This window comes from Meriones unguiculatus, chromosome 1 (genome assembly GCF_030254825.1).
Source record: "Meriones unguiculatus strain TT.TT164.6M chromosome 1, Bangor_MerUng_6.1, whole genome shotgun sequence".
NCBI classification, from domain to species: Eukaryota; Metazoa; Chordata; class Mammalia; order Rodentia; family Muridae; genus Meriones; species Meriones unguiculatus.
The window spans coordinates 4,174,839-4,190,394 of record NC_083349.1 but is presented as its reverse complement, the minus strand read 5'-3'; the positions used below and the strand labels follow the sequence as shown (position 1 = coordinate 4,190,394).

Genomic DNA, 15,556 nt, shown 5'->3' with positions numbered 1-15,556 from the left:
AACCGAGTTTTCATTCTCACCACTTCACAATCCATTCCCCGACTGACACCTGTGAAGGCTGCTTCCCCCACCTCCATCCCCACCCCACCCCCACCCAGATGTGCCTCAGTTAAGGGGAAGGTCTTTTTTATTTTTATTATTTAGTTATTTTTGTTTTTTTGAGATGGGGTTGGTTTCCACAGCCTGGACTCTTCTTTCTGTAGACCAGACTGGCTTTGAACTCACAGAGGTCTGTCTGCCTCTGGCCCCGAGTGCTGGGATTACAGGCGTGCACCACTGTGCCTGGCTTTAAAGGGAAAGTCTTAACCAAGGGCAGTGCACAGGGCTTTCACAGCCTAAGTGTTGGTGGTGTCATTCTATAAACAGACGTCTAAGACTGAATAAAAAGGGGAAAGCAAACTGCTTTCCAGCATTCCCACGCTGTGCTTCCTGTGGACGCAAAGCCGGCCAGCTGCCTCCCGCTCCTGACACGTGATTTCCCCAGCAAAATGGACTGTGTACAGGCAAACTGGGTTTCCTGTCCTTAAGCTGCTTTTGCTCCGTATCGTATTGCAGCAACAGGACCCCTAAGTAATGGAATAGTTTTTTTTTTTGTTTGTTTGTTTTTTTATGTTATGTCCATGAATGTTTTGTCTGTGTGTATATCTGTGTACCATGCGCCAGAAAAGTCCAGAAGTGAGCATCAGATGCCCCGGAAGTGGAGTCACAGATTGTTGTGAGCTGCCTTGTGGGTGCTGGGAATCGAACCAGGATCTTCTGGAAGAGCATCCAGTGCTTTTAACCTCTGAGTCATCTCTCCAGCCCCTAATTCAGCATTTAATTAGTGCTGGACAGGGATCCCAGCAGCAGGATAAGGCTGACCCACGTGTTGACCTCAACCATCTCCACAAAGGGCTAAGATTCAGACCCCAAAGGTCGCTGGAGTGACTCCACCACCCGTGACCTCTGTGCACACCTTTGATGTCATCACTGTTCCCTACCCACTCAGCGCACACAGCTATGGATCTGCTTCTCTGCGTGCACACATGACCTAGGGAGACGGTCACTCCGCTTTGGCTGTTGGAGGCTGCACCCTGTTTATCAGGCTGTGAACACCCCCACGCAAGCAGTGCTGGCTCAGCACGAGTTGCTCTCCGGCCTCCTGAATGGCAGGGTAACATTTGGAGCTTTGCAGGACATATGGCCTCTACTGTATATTCACGTTCAGCATATATAGAACTCTCTTTAAATATAAACTTTAGCTTGTGGGCCAGAAAAAAACAGGCCAATGACCAAATTTATCCCAGTCAATCATTTGCTGATCTAGAATCATGTGAGTCTCAGGAAAACCGACTGGACCAGAGTCCAGTCCTGTGTGCGTGTGTGTGTGCGTGTGTGTGTGTGTGTGTGTGTGTGTGTCTGATGGGTGTGGGCTGACTGAATGTCTTGCTCATGCTAAGCAAGGGCTCAACTCCTGAGCCACCCCCAGCCCCTTACTGGGGCACTCTAGGCAGGAACTCTGTCCCTGAGCCACATTCCAGGCTTACTTGTTTTGTTGTCACCTTGAGACAGTTTCACGAAGCTGCCCAGGCCAGCCTTGAATTCATTCTACAGCCCAGACTAATTTGTGTCAGCCCCTGAGGGCTGTGACTACAGGGCTGTGACACCACAGTAGGCCAAGCCAACTTCTTTGTCAGGCTGTTCAGAGGATAAAGGTACGTCAGACCCAAGAAAAGCTGGGCAGCAGGGTCTTAAATGCTCAGTCTGTATCTCCTCCTCTGCTTTGGTCTCAGTTACTATGCAAGACACACCAAGAAGAAATGACGTTTCCTGGTCGGCTGTACGAACCGGCCAAACGCCCAAGCTGTCTGACTCAGCTGAGGCGGTGGAGCTGCTGGGGCTTCTCAGAGTTTTCACCTATCTGTTGCTAGTTGTGCTCAGTTCTGAGACACATTTAATGGCTCTGGTGGTTGCTGCCACCTAGCGGACACATCAGGCCTTACTACAGTCCCCCCCACCAGTGGTCCAAGGGGAGAGGGGTGTGTGTGACTTGAGGGACCAGCCATTATTACTTCCAGCACTGTGGGAACTGGGTGGGGAGGGGGTGGCTGAGGTTTTATTCAAAGGGGCAAAGGGATGGTTGCTACTTTTTCGTGGAAAACGGAGATGAGCTGAGCGTGGGATGGTGAAAGCGTTTGGCCTATAATCCCAGCTCTTCGCAGGCTGAAGAAGAGTCGCGAGTTAGAGGCAGCCTGAGCTTGTCTCATAAATAAATGAAAATAAACAAACACCCTGAAATCGTCCGAGGACCAGACAGGGTGAGTTCTTGAACACAGAATTTAAACTTAGCCGTTCCCGGCCTGTTAGTCACCCTGAAATGGGGGCGTGAGGCGGGGAATCAGAGTCTGGCGGCTCCAGCCTGTCGGTGCAAGGACGAGGCCCATCTCCAACCGCACGTGCTTGCGACTGCATCCGGCAGGTGGCGCTGTGGCGACGGAGCGTGGCATCTGAGGATCCCCGAAGGCAACGCCACCAAAACCGTCCTTTTCTTCCTCCCGGTGGGGCTACAGGTTTTTCCGGTAGCCTGGAGGCGGAGAGCAGCTCCTGAGCAGGAGGATCCCTTGGTGCCCAGGAAGTAGAAGCTTCTGTGACAGCCGCTCACGCCAGCTTCCATGGCAATGAAAAGCCCAGAGGATCCACGGGCATTCATTGTCCACAGTGAGCCTCATCAGTTGGGCTCAGGTGTTTTCCCTGCTTGGCCTAGAGTCAGCCACCAACCTGAAGCACGGATGGGGCCAGCATGACAGGACGGTGAAGATCGTGCTGAACTTCCTTCTCTGGGCACCAAGGCGGTGCCAGGACCCGCCAGCGCTCAGGAAAAGGCTCCCTGTCCTTCGGTCCCTCTGCACACCACAGGCCCCGCCCACCTCAGGTTCCGCCCCTGTAACCAGCTTGGCCCCAGGAGGCGTCGAGAGCACTCAACGCTCACGCTGCCGTTCTGTCCTGAGCTCCTTGTGTTTGGGTGTGAGACGCGTTCATGTGCTTGCACGCTTGTCCTCCGGCGGGTGGCGCTGCTTGGGGAGAGTGTGAAACTTTTTGGTGAGGAAAACGCTGACTGCAGGAAGCAGGTTGCTGGAGGTGAGACGTTGAGCCTAGCCCTGTTTCCAGTGTATCTCTGCTTCCTCGTAAGCCATGTGCACAGGCTAACACCACATACGCACTAGACCCGTGCCGCCCCACGCCGTGGTGGACCGTGTTCCCTGAAATCAGGAGCCTAAACAAACCCCTCCTCCGTTGCTTCTGTCCATACCTTTGTAACCAATACAGACCCTTGCTTCTCACCACGCCCTCTACTTGTCTGCTAGATCCTGGGCAGGCTTCCATCCTTCCTAGCCCAGAGAACCACTCAACTAAACTTACACGCTTTTCGTCTACACAGCCAGGCCTGGGGGTTGATGAAGTCAGGCGCAGGGCACTCTCCGATCTGCAGTTCAGGAGATGGCTCCATTAATGCTGGCTCCCAAAGTTCCATGAGAGGTGAACTCCCAGGCTCCCAGAGTACTGAAACAATGAAAGCTCCCGGCTGGTCTGGGCTGGGTTTAAAGGATTCTTGGGAAAGGAACCCCCAGCCAAGTTTAGCCATCTGGAGTGCCATTTCTGCCAGTGAGATATGCTAGTTCCTAGATCAAAAAAGGCTCGGGGAGGTCTGGGACTAGCTAGAGCAGCTCCCTAGAGTCCGGAGAGACTAGAGGAGCAACCAGTAGCGGGCTCCGGTCTAGGAACCCCCAGGGAGTGAGGGGCTGGGTGGGCACTACCCAGTGCTGGCCCATGCTTGCTGCAGCCTGAGTTTCATCTCAGGAAGCACATGGTAGCAGGGAAAAAAACTAGTCCCCCAAGATGTCACTCTAATCTGGCATGCATGTGTCCCACACACATGGGAGCGTGTGTGTGCATGTGTGTGCGCGCCCCCCAACACACACGATAAAAAGTGGAATTTTAAAAAAAAATCTAAATTCCTAGCACCAAAGAAAAATGGGTCTGGCCTCGCCGCGTGTCAGGAAGCGTTGGTGTCCATGAGCCAGTCACCACAAGGCCTGCTGCTGGTGAGTGCTGGAGCCGGCCCCTTCTCACTACTTGGGTTGGTGGAATGGACGCAGCATTTCCCGGGAGAGCCTGCTTGTCGTACACTTGGCCATGCTCCAACATGACTCCGCACCCAGGGAGGCAGATGGCTGGAGCCCCTCCAGCTTGGAGGATATTTTGGTGTTGATAATGTGTCGGCTGCTGGTGGCTTTCTCGCTATTTAACTAATAATTGCTGTCAGTTCAGCCTTGTCATTACCGGCTTAGTTTGTTATGGGTTATTTAGTTAAATTGCAATGTGTAATGATGTGGATTTGCCTCAACCCCCGCGTGAGTGTGGCCTGCAATTTTCCACTAATTAGACTTTTTAAAGACACATATGCATTTATCTACTCAAATCGGCATCGTCTGTTTGCGTGTTGCCAGAGCAGACGAGAGCGGCGCCCACCCTCCCCGGGACTCTCTTATTATCACCCTGTGGCGCTCCCAGGGGAAAGGAGCAGGCCCAGACGTCCCTGTCTGAGGGAGGCCATCCAGCAAGGCTGTACAAGAGGGGCTGGATCTAGGTCGGCAGGTGCAGTGGTCTGCAGGAGGAACAGACCAAGCAGCCGAAGGAGAGCAAAGCCAAAACAAATGAAACATCGAGGACCCCACATCCCCAGCCTACCTCAGCCACTGACCCTCCAGCCTCCAGCCCCACAGAAGTCAAGAATGTGCTGTGAGTTCCATCAAATGGCTTTATTTCCCCACTGTGGGGAAGCTGTGGATAGGGCCTGTGGCCCCTGCAGCACCCAGGGCCCTCTGGCCTCCTCTGCTTGTGGCTGGCCCCAGAAAGGGGCCAACATTGACAGCTCAGAGCTTGAGCCACCCAAGGTGAGGCTGCTTCTGCGAGGAGCCAGGCCTGCTGGGGTTCCTGCGGTGACACTCTGAGTTTGTTGGGACAGCAACCCATGAGCGTGGGGCACATGGTGAAGATAAGGCCTCCGGTGGGTAAGTTGAGGCAGGCTGGGCCCAGCTCTAAGGATGCAAACACTTAGAAATCCACCAGGAACACTCACTCTGGAAGAGACAGGACAACAGGTGATGAGTGGGGGAAATGGGAGAGCAGCAAGAAGAAACAGCGCTAGGGAGACACTCAGTTGGCAAAGTGCCTGTCATGCAAGCATGAGGCCTGAGCTCAGATTTGTCCTGGTTAGCTCTGTCAGCTGGGGACAGCCCGGACTCATTGAGACGAAGAGCCAAAATTGCTTAGCTCAAACTGAGCCATGGTGTCTGTGGGGGTCCGGCCTGATAACCGGTGCAGGAAGGCCCAGCTCTCTGTGGACAATACTTTTTCCTGGGGTCAGGAGTCCTGAACTGTATAGCTAGGTGAAACTCTCTGCAATCCTGCGAGCATTCCTCTGTGGATTCTCATGCATTTCTTGGGCTGTGAGTGAGTTCTGGTTAGAGGTAATGCTGCGATGGTCAGAGCCTTCAAGTTCCTGGCCCTCACTGGTGAACCGGAGCCTGCAAGAAGGGCAAGCCAGGCAAGTCCTTCCTCCCCTAAGGTGCTCTCGGTTGGTGTTTCATTACAGCAAGAGAGATGTAAAAAAGCCAGGTACGGTGGCACCCTAGGGTGAACGGGGCACCCACTTCAAAAGCCAGGGGAGTGGGACAGATTCAGAAAATTTCCCCAGGGCTCCCAGGCCAGCTGGCCCAAGCCAACAGGAGAATCCTGGGCCCAGGGACAGATCCTGTTTCAAAGAATGAGGTAGAGACAGAGGAAGGCAACAGACATCGTCAGCCCAGGCCTCCACAGGCACGCACACTCCCTCCAGCTACACACAGCCACACACAGGCAGAGGCAAGCAAAGGACACGGACAACAGCAGGACACACAAGGAAGCCCAGGACCTTACTCACCTTTGGACCCAAGTGGGGTTGGAGGGGGTGGCAATCCTGGAGGCAGCAAGGCAGACTGGCTAAGGGCCTCGGCCACCCAACTCAGGACGCGCGTACAGTGTTGGACCTGGGAAGACAGGGGCCCGTCAAGGCAGGAGCAGGGAAGCGAGGCTCGCATCCCTGCCGCGCCCACGTCCTCACCTCTCTCTCCAGCCCCCTCAGCCGCCGCTCATACTCTCTCATCTGTCCCAGCTGCTTCAGTGCGGTGTCCACCCTAGAAAGAGAGCATCGTCCCGCTGAAGTCACCGCGTCCTACCCGGGGGTCCTGCCCATGCCAGGTCCCCGCCTCACTTCTGAGACGTGCGTTTCAGGCGCTCCGAGTCACTGTCTCGTTTGTCACGAGCTTGAGCCAATAGGAAGTTCTCTTTGTGCACAGACTCCCAAGTCAGCAGCTTCCGTTCAGCTTCCTTAGAGAGATAGACACCTGCCGGACCAAGCCCCAGGAGTCAAAGGGTGGGCCCACCAAAGCCACCAAATTCTTCAGACCCCGCCCCCAGGGGCTTGGCTCCGCCCACCTGCTTTCTCCCGTGTCCCGCCCCCGTAGGCCAAGCTCCTTTCTCACGGAAGTGCTCGAAGACTGGGGAAGCTGGTAAATTAGTCCTATGACATCTGCGCAGCCACCTGAGGAGGAGGCGTGCATGAGAGATGACGATAAGGGGCGGGGCCAGCGCAGGCCGCGAGTGGAATTCCCGGATGAGGCTGTAGCGCTGTGCTTTCCAGTAGAGGTCGCTGTTGCCTTGCACTTTGCTGAAGGTGTAGCTGTAGAGGACAGAGGTCAACGGTCATTGGAGGCCAATAAAGGACCTTGGTCATAGGATTGGATTAGATGGGCGGTGAACAGCACTTGACTCCTGCAGAGGACCCACGTTCAGTTCCCAGCACTCACGATTGTCTCTGACTCCCATTCCAAAAGATCCAGTGCCCTCTTCTGGACTCTGCCAGTGCTACAATCATGTGACGTACATACAAACAAACATGCTGGCAAATATGAAAGAGAAAGAAGGAAAGAAAGGAAAGAAGGAAGGAAGGAAGGAAGGAAGGAAGGAAGGAAGGAAGGAAGGAAGGAAGGAAGGAAGGAAGGAAGGAAAGAAGGAAGGAAGGAAGGACGGACGGAAGGAAGGAAGGAAGGAAATTTGTGCCTGTGGAGACCAGAAAAGGATGTAAAAGATCCCCTTGGAACTGGAGCTCCAGCCATTTGTGCATCATACGATGTGAGTGCTGGGGTCTTTGGTCCTCCAGACTGGGCTGCAAGTGCTGTTAATATGATGCATGTTTCTATGATGCATGTGAACAGGTTTGTATCTGTACAGGTGCATATGTGTGAGTGCATGTAACCTCAGTGTCATCCTCAGAAAGCTGCCCATCTTTGAAGCAGGGTTTCTCACTGGCCAGAAGTTCACTGACTCGACTGGACTTCTTCCCAATACTCGGATTACAATAACCTAACAATGGAAAGTCTGCATGGGTTCTGGGGATCAAACTCATGTCTTTCTGCTTCACTGAATTAGTCCTTCCCACCCCCAACCCTCCTTCATCCCACCATCCTCGCCTTGTTGTTTTCAAAATTATTCAATGGCTACATGATCATTTTTGTTTGAGACGGAGTTTCTCTGTGTAGCCTTGGCTATAGTGGACTCACTGTGTAGACCAGGCTGTCCTTGAACTCACAGTGATCTGACTGCCTCTGCTTTTCTGAGTGCTGGGATTAAAGGCGTGTACCACCATGCCGGGCTCTGGCTTTTATTTTTTGCTAAGGTTTATTTGCTTTTATGTGTATAGTTATTTTGCCTGCATGCGTGTCTGCACACGGTGCCCACGGAGGCCAGAAGAGGATGTCAGACCCCCTGGAATTGCAATTACAGTCACTTGTGACCTGCCGTGTGGGTGCTGGGACTGGAGCCCAGATTCTCTATAAGAGCAGCCAGTGTTCTTAACCACTGAGCCACCTCTCCGGCCTTTGTTTGATTTTTTTTAAAATATAGTGTTTCATGTAGCCCAAGCTCCCGATCCTCCTTTCTCAACCTTCTACGTGCTGGGACCACAAGCTTGCTTCACCACACCCATGTGAGCCCAGCTGGATTCTAACAAGGACCTTAAGCCCAGTGCCTTTGCTCTCCAGAATAGACACAGAGACTGAAGTCCTTACAAATGGGCCAATGATCTGCAAATAAGAGCTAAAACCCAAAACAAACTCTTAGCACAAAGCCTAGAATTAAGTCTCCAGACTCGACTTTCAACAGACCCTTGTACAGGCCCGCAAGCAGCACTTGGTCTGGAGAGACAGCTCAGCTAGGGGGAAGAGCACCGGCTGCTCTTGCAAAGGAGCCAGATTCTGCTCCCAGCATCCACAGGTGCTCGCAGATGCCGGCAGCAGCAGCCCCAGATGATCCAATGCCCGCCCTGACCTCAGCTGACACTGCACACACCTGGTGCACACACACATCAATAAAAGACACACAACAAAGGACGTCAACCCAGTGGACGTCATCAAAAGTAAAAGCAGTTAGCACCACGGTGGCCCATGCGTGTGATCCCAGCCTTGCAGAGGCGAGGTTACCCTAAATTCCAAGATCAGACGGGGCTACAGAGTGAGACTCTGCCTTAGCAATGCCAAAGAGAGCAGCGGAAAGGCATGGGGGTCTGGCAGGACTGGGTGAAAGTCAGAACGTGGCGCTGGGAGAGGGCCGGGTGGCGAGGCCGGGCACACCTGAACATGGCGATGAGCAGATTGAGCAGCAGGATGTTGGCCACCAGCAAGAAGACGACAAGGAGTAACACCACCAGCCAGTTGGCGTACTGGGACACGCAGGAGCCCGAGACGGGCCCTTCCGGGGAAGCCCAGGAGCCCCGCTCCACAGAGCAGTTGCCTGGATTCATGAGAGCCACTGCAGAGGGGACACGAGTGTGAGCAGAGGGAGGCAGACATCCAAACAGGGGACACAGGCCGAGAGCGACAGACACCGAGGCTCGGCTGGAGAGCCCCTTCCTACCGTCCATTTCTCCCTGGGGAATTTGTCCAAAGATCTGCAGATACGGGCGGTAGAAGACCCGGCGCAGGATACTCGGTAGGTCGCGGTCCTGAGGCCTCAGGATCCCCTCTGTGGCTACCCCATAAGCCACAAGCCACACGCAGAGGAAGAAGAGGAAGAAGAATACGTCCTTCATCTGGAAGCACAGGAAGACGGGCCGAGTCTAACCCGTCCTCTCCTCCGTGGCTCCACCCCTACCCGCTCCCAGGCTACCCTTCCAGCCTCAGACGCTCAACATCCTCGAAGCCCTGTCCCTTCCTGCCCTGCCACCTCAGAAATCCCACGATCTCCTCAGATGCACGTCCAGTCACTGAAAGCCAAAGGGGCCCTTTCAGTGTCCACCCCCACATCCCCGACCCCGCCTCCGTCACCGCTCAAGGTTCTGCCCTTCACTCCCCGACTCCTCACTCCCGGCCCCACCCCTCACCCCGGCCCCACCCCTCATCCCGGCCCCACCCACCCCTCATCCCGGCCCCACCCCTTCACCCCAGGGCCCCACCCCTCACTCCCGGCCCCACCCCTTCACCCCAGGGCTCCACTCCCTCACTCCCGGCCCCACCCCTCATCCCGGCTCCACTCCCTCACTCCCGGCCCCACCCACCCCTCACTCCCGGCCCCACCCACCCCTCACTCCCGGCCCCACCCACCCCTCACTCCCGGCCCCACCCCTCCACCCCAGGGCCCACTCTCTCACACCTTGCTCTGGCCCTCCTCCTGAGCCTCACCATCTTGCTCACGATGACAATCTTGGGCCCCAACTGCTTGTTCACCGTGAAGATGTGCAGCAGCCGCAGCGTGAAGATCATGAAGTCAAGGCAGAGGACCGTGCGTCCCAAGTCATACAGCCCGGGGGTCAGCCTAAGCGGAGAGAGCGCGGCTCAGGCCAGGGCCGTGTCCTCAGACAGCTGAGACCTCAGGGCAGAAGCAGGGGCCCTCTGACTGGGCCCGCCTTCTTTAGTCTCTAAAGTGACGGATGGCCTCCTAAAAATCGTGTTAGGAGTTTGCCGCGGTCATCCCAGCACCGGGGAGGCGGAGGCAGAGGGTTTCTGGGAATTCCAGACAGGCCTGCCTGGTCTGTATAGGGGGTTCCACACCAGTCTGGGCACAGAGACTGTCTCATAAATTTAAAGGGGGGGGGGGGTAAGAGCGGGCAGAGGTGCAAACATGAAAACATTCGCAGGCGTCAGACTAACAAAGGCTGTGAGTCTGATTTGATTGACCGCTTCCGGTTACTAAAGCAGCAAATATAGCCTCGCCTGTCCTCTCGGCTCCTGCTGGCAGGTAGGTAGGCAGGCAACAGGTCAAGCTATTTAGACAGAAATCTATGATGTAACCGATCCACGGGCCCTTTGACCCCTTCACTTTAAACTGGGGGTGTAAGATTTTATTTTTTTATTTATTTTCACAACAACAAAAATTAGAAGCGGGGTGTGGTGGCACACACCTTTAATCCCAGCACTCAGGGAGGCAGAGGCAGGCAGATGTGACTTCAAGGCCCGCCTGGTCTACAAATGGAGTTCAGGACAGCCAAGGCTACATAGAGAAACCATGTCTCAAAAAACCAAAAACCAAAACCAAACCCCCCTCCCCCCAACAAAAAAAGAAGAAGAAAAGAAATAAATAGAAACGTTGTAACTGTCTGTCTGGAGGGCGCTGGCTTAAAGGATGACTTACCAGCTAGACCGGAGGTGACACTGTATCTCCTCCCAAGATACAATGATTGTTCGGCCCTTGGGAACTGGCGCTTACTAAAATGTATCAAATAAACTCTTGACTCTGGCCTTCCTGTCCTCGAAGGGCCTAGCGCCTTGGCCCTGCATTCTCAGAGGATACATTACACAAAATAAAGCCTGGGACACACGGAAATATTAGTTTGCTGAACTGCCTTATCTTGCTTTCTGCTTGAGTACATTATTCATGCCAGGCTGCTCTGTTTCAGCCTCACGGGCCTGGAGGAAACCTCCCTCTCGGTATGCCGGCGGCGAAATGTTTCTGTAAAGGGGGCGGTAGCTGCCCTCACCAGGGAACAGGGCCATGCAAAGGTTAGGCAGGCCGCCACCGCCCAGCCACCGCCCGTCACCGGCAAGTCTGCCTGCCAGTCCCTCGCTCACCAGCAGCGGCTGCTCACTCACCGGCAGCCAACGCCCAGCAGGAAGCAGGTAAGTGCCAGCAGATCGCACTGGTTCCAGGCATCGGCGAGGTAGAGGTGCAGACGATGGCGCAGGGGCGCTCGGCCGGGCCCAGGCCCCCCGCTGGCCAGGCTGCCCCAGCCGCCGCCCAGGCCCTGGCGCAGCTCCTCGCAGAGCAGAGTGAAGGCCCAGAAGTACAGCAGCAGCTCGGAGGCACCGGGCGCCGCGGGCTGGAAATCCACCAGCAGCACGTGTGCGAACAGCAGCAGGAACAGCAGGTAGCTGACCACGTTGCCCAGGAAGGCCGTCACTGGGGCGCCCCAGAAGTGCCGCCAGCGCTTGGAGCAGCCGCCACAGCAGCGGGCGCGTCCTGGCCGCCTCCGCCTCTCCAGGGCCAGCTTTGCCGAGGGCTCCGCGGACCTGCAAGAGGGCAAGCCGGGACCACTGAGCCTGGACTTGCATTCTAACCTCCACAGCGAACCACTTCGGACTCTGAGGACCTAGAGTGGACACAATCAGCCCCAGCACGTTCGAAACTGAGGCAGGAGGATTGCCAAGTGTTTGATGCTAGCCTGAGCTTTGTGAAGAAACAAAGCAAATATCAAGAGAGAGAGAGAGAGAGAGAAAGAGAGAGAGAGAGAGAGAGAGAGAGAGAGAGAGAGAGAAAAGAAAACAAAAATAAAAACTGAGCCTAAGCCAGATGTGGAATCAACTTTGATCGCAGCAGAGGTAGGTGAGTTTGAGGCCAGAGTCATCTACCTAGTCAGTTCCAAGACATCCAGGGCTATAGAGAGTGTCAAAAAACAAACAAAACACAAAAACGCTGAGCACAACATCTGTCTTTTCTTTTTTCTTTTTAAATTTGTTTTGTTTTGTTTTGAGACAGGGTTTCTCTGTATAGACCTGGCTGTCCTGGAACTCATAGACGAGGCTGGCCTTGAACTCAGAGATCCACCTGCCCCTGCCTCCTGAGTGCTGAGATTAAAGGTATGCACCACACCTGTCTTTAAGAAGTGAGCAGGAGGGAACTAGTCTAGAAGATGCAAAGGTGACAAAGCCAGCGAGAAAATACCAGAGTATCATTTCCACACAGGGAGGTTTCCAGAACGTGCAAACCTGTAGACAGAGTCTGAAGGTGGCTCCTCAGCTGCTTGAGGCCAGGGCAAGGCACTGACAAATAAAGGGACTGAGCATCTGTACTAGGGGTCTCTATTTAAATCAACTGTTGGTTGGCTGTCGGTTAAGGGCACGGCCTGCTCTTCTGGGGCATGTGGATTTGCTTGCCAGCATCCACATGGCAGCTCACAGCTGTCTACAACTGCACCCTAAGCTGATTCTACTTCTGGCCCCTGTGAGCATACATGATGTGCAGACAGACAGGCAGGCAAACTACCCATACACGTAAAGTTAAAAAAAAAAAATCTAAAAAGAATGAAGCATAGATTTGAACCACGGTCTGGTGCGATGCTGTCAGCACACAGTTGTTCCGGCAGCCTCAGAGGCAGCTGGGTGCTTTTGATTTCAAACCACGTGAGAAGGTGGGGAGGTGGGAGCTTTGTCCAGGTTCATCTACTTCTGCCTGGTTAAAAGAATGGGATCTGACCTCTGCTGAGGGGGACCCTGCAGGGGTCCGTGTGGATAGGGACCCTTGGAGAGGTAAGAATGAAAGCCCAGTGCAGACTGACTGCTGGAGTCTAATGCAGGTTGCTCATCATCAGCATATTCAAAACACAGTACAGGCTGGGAGCGGGGCACACACCTGTAATCCCAGCGCTCGGGTAGGCAGAGCAGGGGGATCTCTGTGAGTTCAAAACCAGCCTGGTCTACAAAGGCAGTCAAGGACAGCCAAGGATGCACAGAAAAACCTTGCGTCAAAAAAACCAAAAGAAATTAAAAAACAAAACAAAACAACAAAACCCCACAACACTCTTTGGGAAACCTGCAGGCAGTGTCACCCAGGTGCACCTCTCGTTTTGTGAAGCGCTGCCCCTCTCCTCTTTCCACCTCTCCACTGCTTGCCAACCTTCGTGGCAAAGGAGAGGCCTCTCTCGTTTTCTTAAGGTGTGAGCACGAGGGTGGGTTCCGTTGCCAAAAGGCCTGGAATCTAGCGTGGTGTCCGACCAACAGCATAGAGGTCAGCAAGCCAGGCAATACAAGCAGTGTCTCCCATAAGGATGAGTAACGTCCCGGGAGGGGGAGTTCGGAGTAAGCCTTCTGGGGGATCTCAGTGAGGTCTTCCTTTAGACAAAGGTGGGTGAGGTCTGCCCACCACAGACATCAAAAAGGTCACCAGGTTAACAAAGTCCACCCCAAGCCGTCCGGGCAGGAACACAGCTATTTTCTCTCCTCCAATGAGAAGAGGCCCCTGTGTGTTTACCATCCCTGCTCTCTGTAGTGGTCTGTGGGTGCAAGGATCCTTGTGCCCCCAACACTCAGCCTCGGATGGGGACAGGATAATTCTAAACTACTCAAGACATCACACAGTGTTGCTGAGTCCTCGTAGGAGTTACCCAGGACCGAGGAGAAGACTCAGCAAATACAAGTGTCTGCCACAGGCTTGAGCACATGGCCCCTAAGGTGGAAGGAGAACCGGCTTCCACAAGCTGTCCTCTGGACTGCACACTCTTGCTGTGGCATACAACCCCTCGAAAAATGCACAAGTAACACAATGAAGTGTATTTAGGGAAAAAAAAAACTTTAAGGGACTGAGGAACTGGTTTAGCAGTTCTGAGCACTGGCTGCTCTTCAGAAGGACCGGGTTTGAGGCTGAAAACTTCTGGAGAGAAGCTGCCTGCAGAGGTGATGGGCTGTTATAACACCTGGGTGTTATCATAAGATAGTCTGATTTCTTTTGGGCTGTCCTTAACCCTCTGTCTCCCTCGGCATCAGATCTAACATCCTGATAAACAGATACAAATTCCACCTTCTTAACTTTACAGAAGTCTACTTCCAGACAACAGACAGCTAAAATGCCGTAAGCCAGTGCCTGGGCCTGGGGCTGCAGTTCTCCATCTGCTCACTTAATATTTCTACCAGTGGAGTCTTTCTTTGTTTGTTTTTCGAGACAGGGTTTCTCTGTGTAGCCTTGGCTGCCCTAGACTAACTTTGTAGACCAGGCTGGCCTCACACTCACAGTGATCCGCCTGCCTTGCCTCCCAGAGTGCTGGGATCACAAGCGTGAGCTCCCTCAGCCAGCTTCTACTGGTGTATTTTTAAATGCCTTGATTCCTGACTTTCTTTGTTCTGTTGTTATAAAAACTCCTTGAAACTGTTTACATGTTGGAACATAAAACTAACTTAGCTTCATGTTCCCGGGCTTAGGTCATTCATACCTGGCTCTTATTCCGTTTTCGGTGACAGCTGTGGGGGTTGGTTGGTTGGTTTGTTATAGAGTATGTGTGTGTATCTGTGTGTATGTGTGTGTGTATGTATCTGTGTGTATGTGCGTTTGTATGTGTGTATGTATCTGTGTGTATGTGTGTTTGTATGTGTGTATGTATCTGTGTGTATGTGTGTTTGTATGTGTGTATGTATCTGTGTGTATGTGTGTTTGTATGTGTCTGTATGTATCTGTGTGTGTGTGTGTTTGTATGTGTGTTTATCTGTGTGTTTGTGTGTTGACAATTCCCAGCACCCACAGGGCAGTGCAGAACCTTGTGTTGGGATTCAGACCCAGGACAAGTGGCTGAGATGCCTATTTAACAAACCAAAGCAGACCTGGTTCTCCCACATCCCTCAGTCCCTACCTGAGGCAGGGCTTTCTCTCCCCCAGGGGCTCTTCACTATATAAGCCAGACATTTTGTCTGTCTGTCTGTCTCTCTCTCTGCACATACTCTGTCTTTCTCTTTCCCCTCCCCCCTGTCTCCCTTTGTAATGACCAGTTCCCTGGCCCCCATTCCTTGAACCCGCCTGGGAGCTGCCCTCAATGAAACTGCCTTTAAACTTTCATTTGGCTTGAACTGGCTCATTTTGTTGGCAGAGAACCCCTATCACTTTGTATAACTTCAGTTCCAGGATATCCAACGCCCCCTTCTGGCCTCAGGGGGGGAACTGCATGAACATCCGGAACATCCACACATAGACACATAATTAAAAATAAAATATTTTAAGTGTTTGAAGGGTTAATTCAGCACAGCCTGTTAGTCACAGAGTCTTTCTCTGCTCCAGGGAGTCTGAGTCACTTGATAGACAGGAAAAGATTAGTTATCTCCTAAATGATACAATATGATACAATTCACTTTGGCTTCCCAGAAGCCCTCCCTGGAGGCAGCAGCCCTCACCTTCTACACGCAACCTGCTGGAGTTTCTGACTCCTGACCTGGAAAAACACAACGCTTCCTTTTCCTTTTCTATGTCTCTGTTTGTTTGTGTATTTGTTTGTTTGTTTGTTTGTTTT

At 53.3% G+C, this 15,556-nt stretch overlaps 1 protein-coding gene across 5 annotated transcripts in view; it reads right to left on the bottom strand.

Moving 5' to 3' along the window:
• Positions 1–4,778: 4,778 nt before the first annotated feature.
• Positions 4,779–15,556, bottom strand: part of Trpm4 (transient receptor potential cation channel subfamily M member 4) — a 28,432-nt gene continuing 17,654 nt past the window's right edge. For 4 of the 5 annotated variants that reach the window (XM_021656638.2, XM_060379317.1, XM_060379311.1 and 1 more), the window contains 9 exons: positions 11,163–11,579; positions 9,756–9,888; positions 8,992–9,166; positions 8,709–8,886; positions 6,564–6,760; positions 6,293–6,425; positions 6,143–6,215; positions 5,963–6,068; positions 4,779–5,120 (listed from right to left, as the gene is read on the bottom strand). In XM_021656638.2, the coding sequence (XP_021512313.1) occupies positions 5,116–5,120; positions 5,963–6,068; positions 6,143–6,215; positions 6,293–6,425; positions 6,564–6,760; positions 8,709–8,886; positions 8,992–9,166; positions 9,756–9,888; positions 11,163–11,579 (1,417 nt within the window). In that variant the 3' untranslated portion in view covers positions 4,779–5,115. Of the gene's footprint in view, positions 5,121–5,962; positions 6,069–6,142; positions 6,216–6,292; positions 6,426–6,516; positions 6,761–8,708; positions 8,887–8,991; positions 9,167–9,755; positions 9,889–11,162; positions 11,580–15,556 lie in introns of those variants that run through there. The other variant, XR_009590558.1, reaches the window with a different exon arrangement.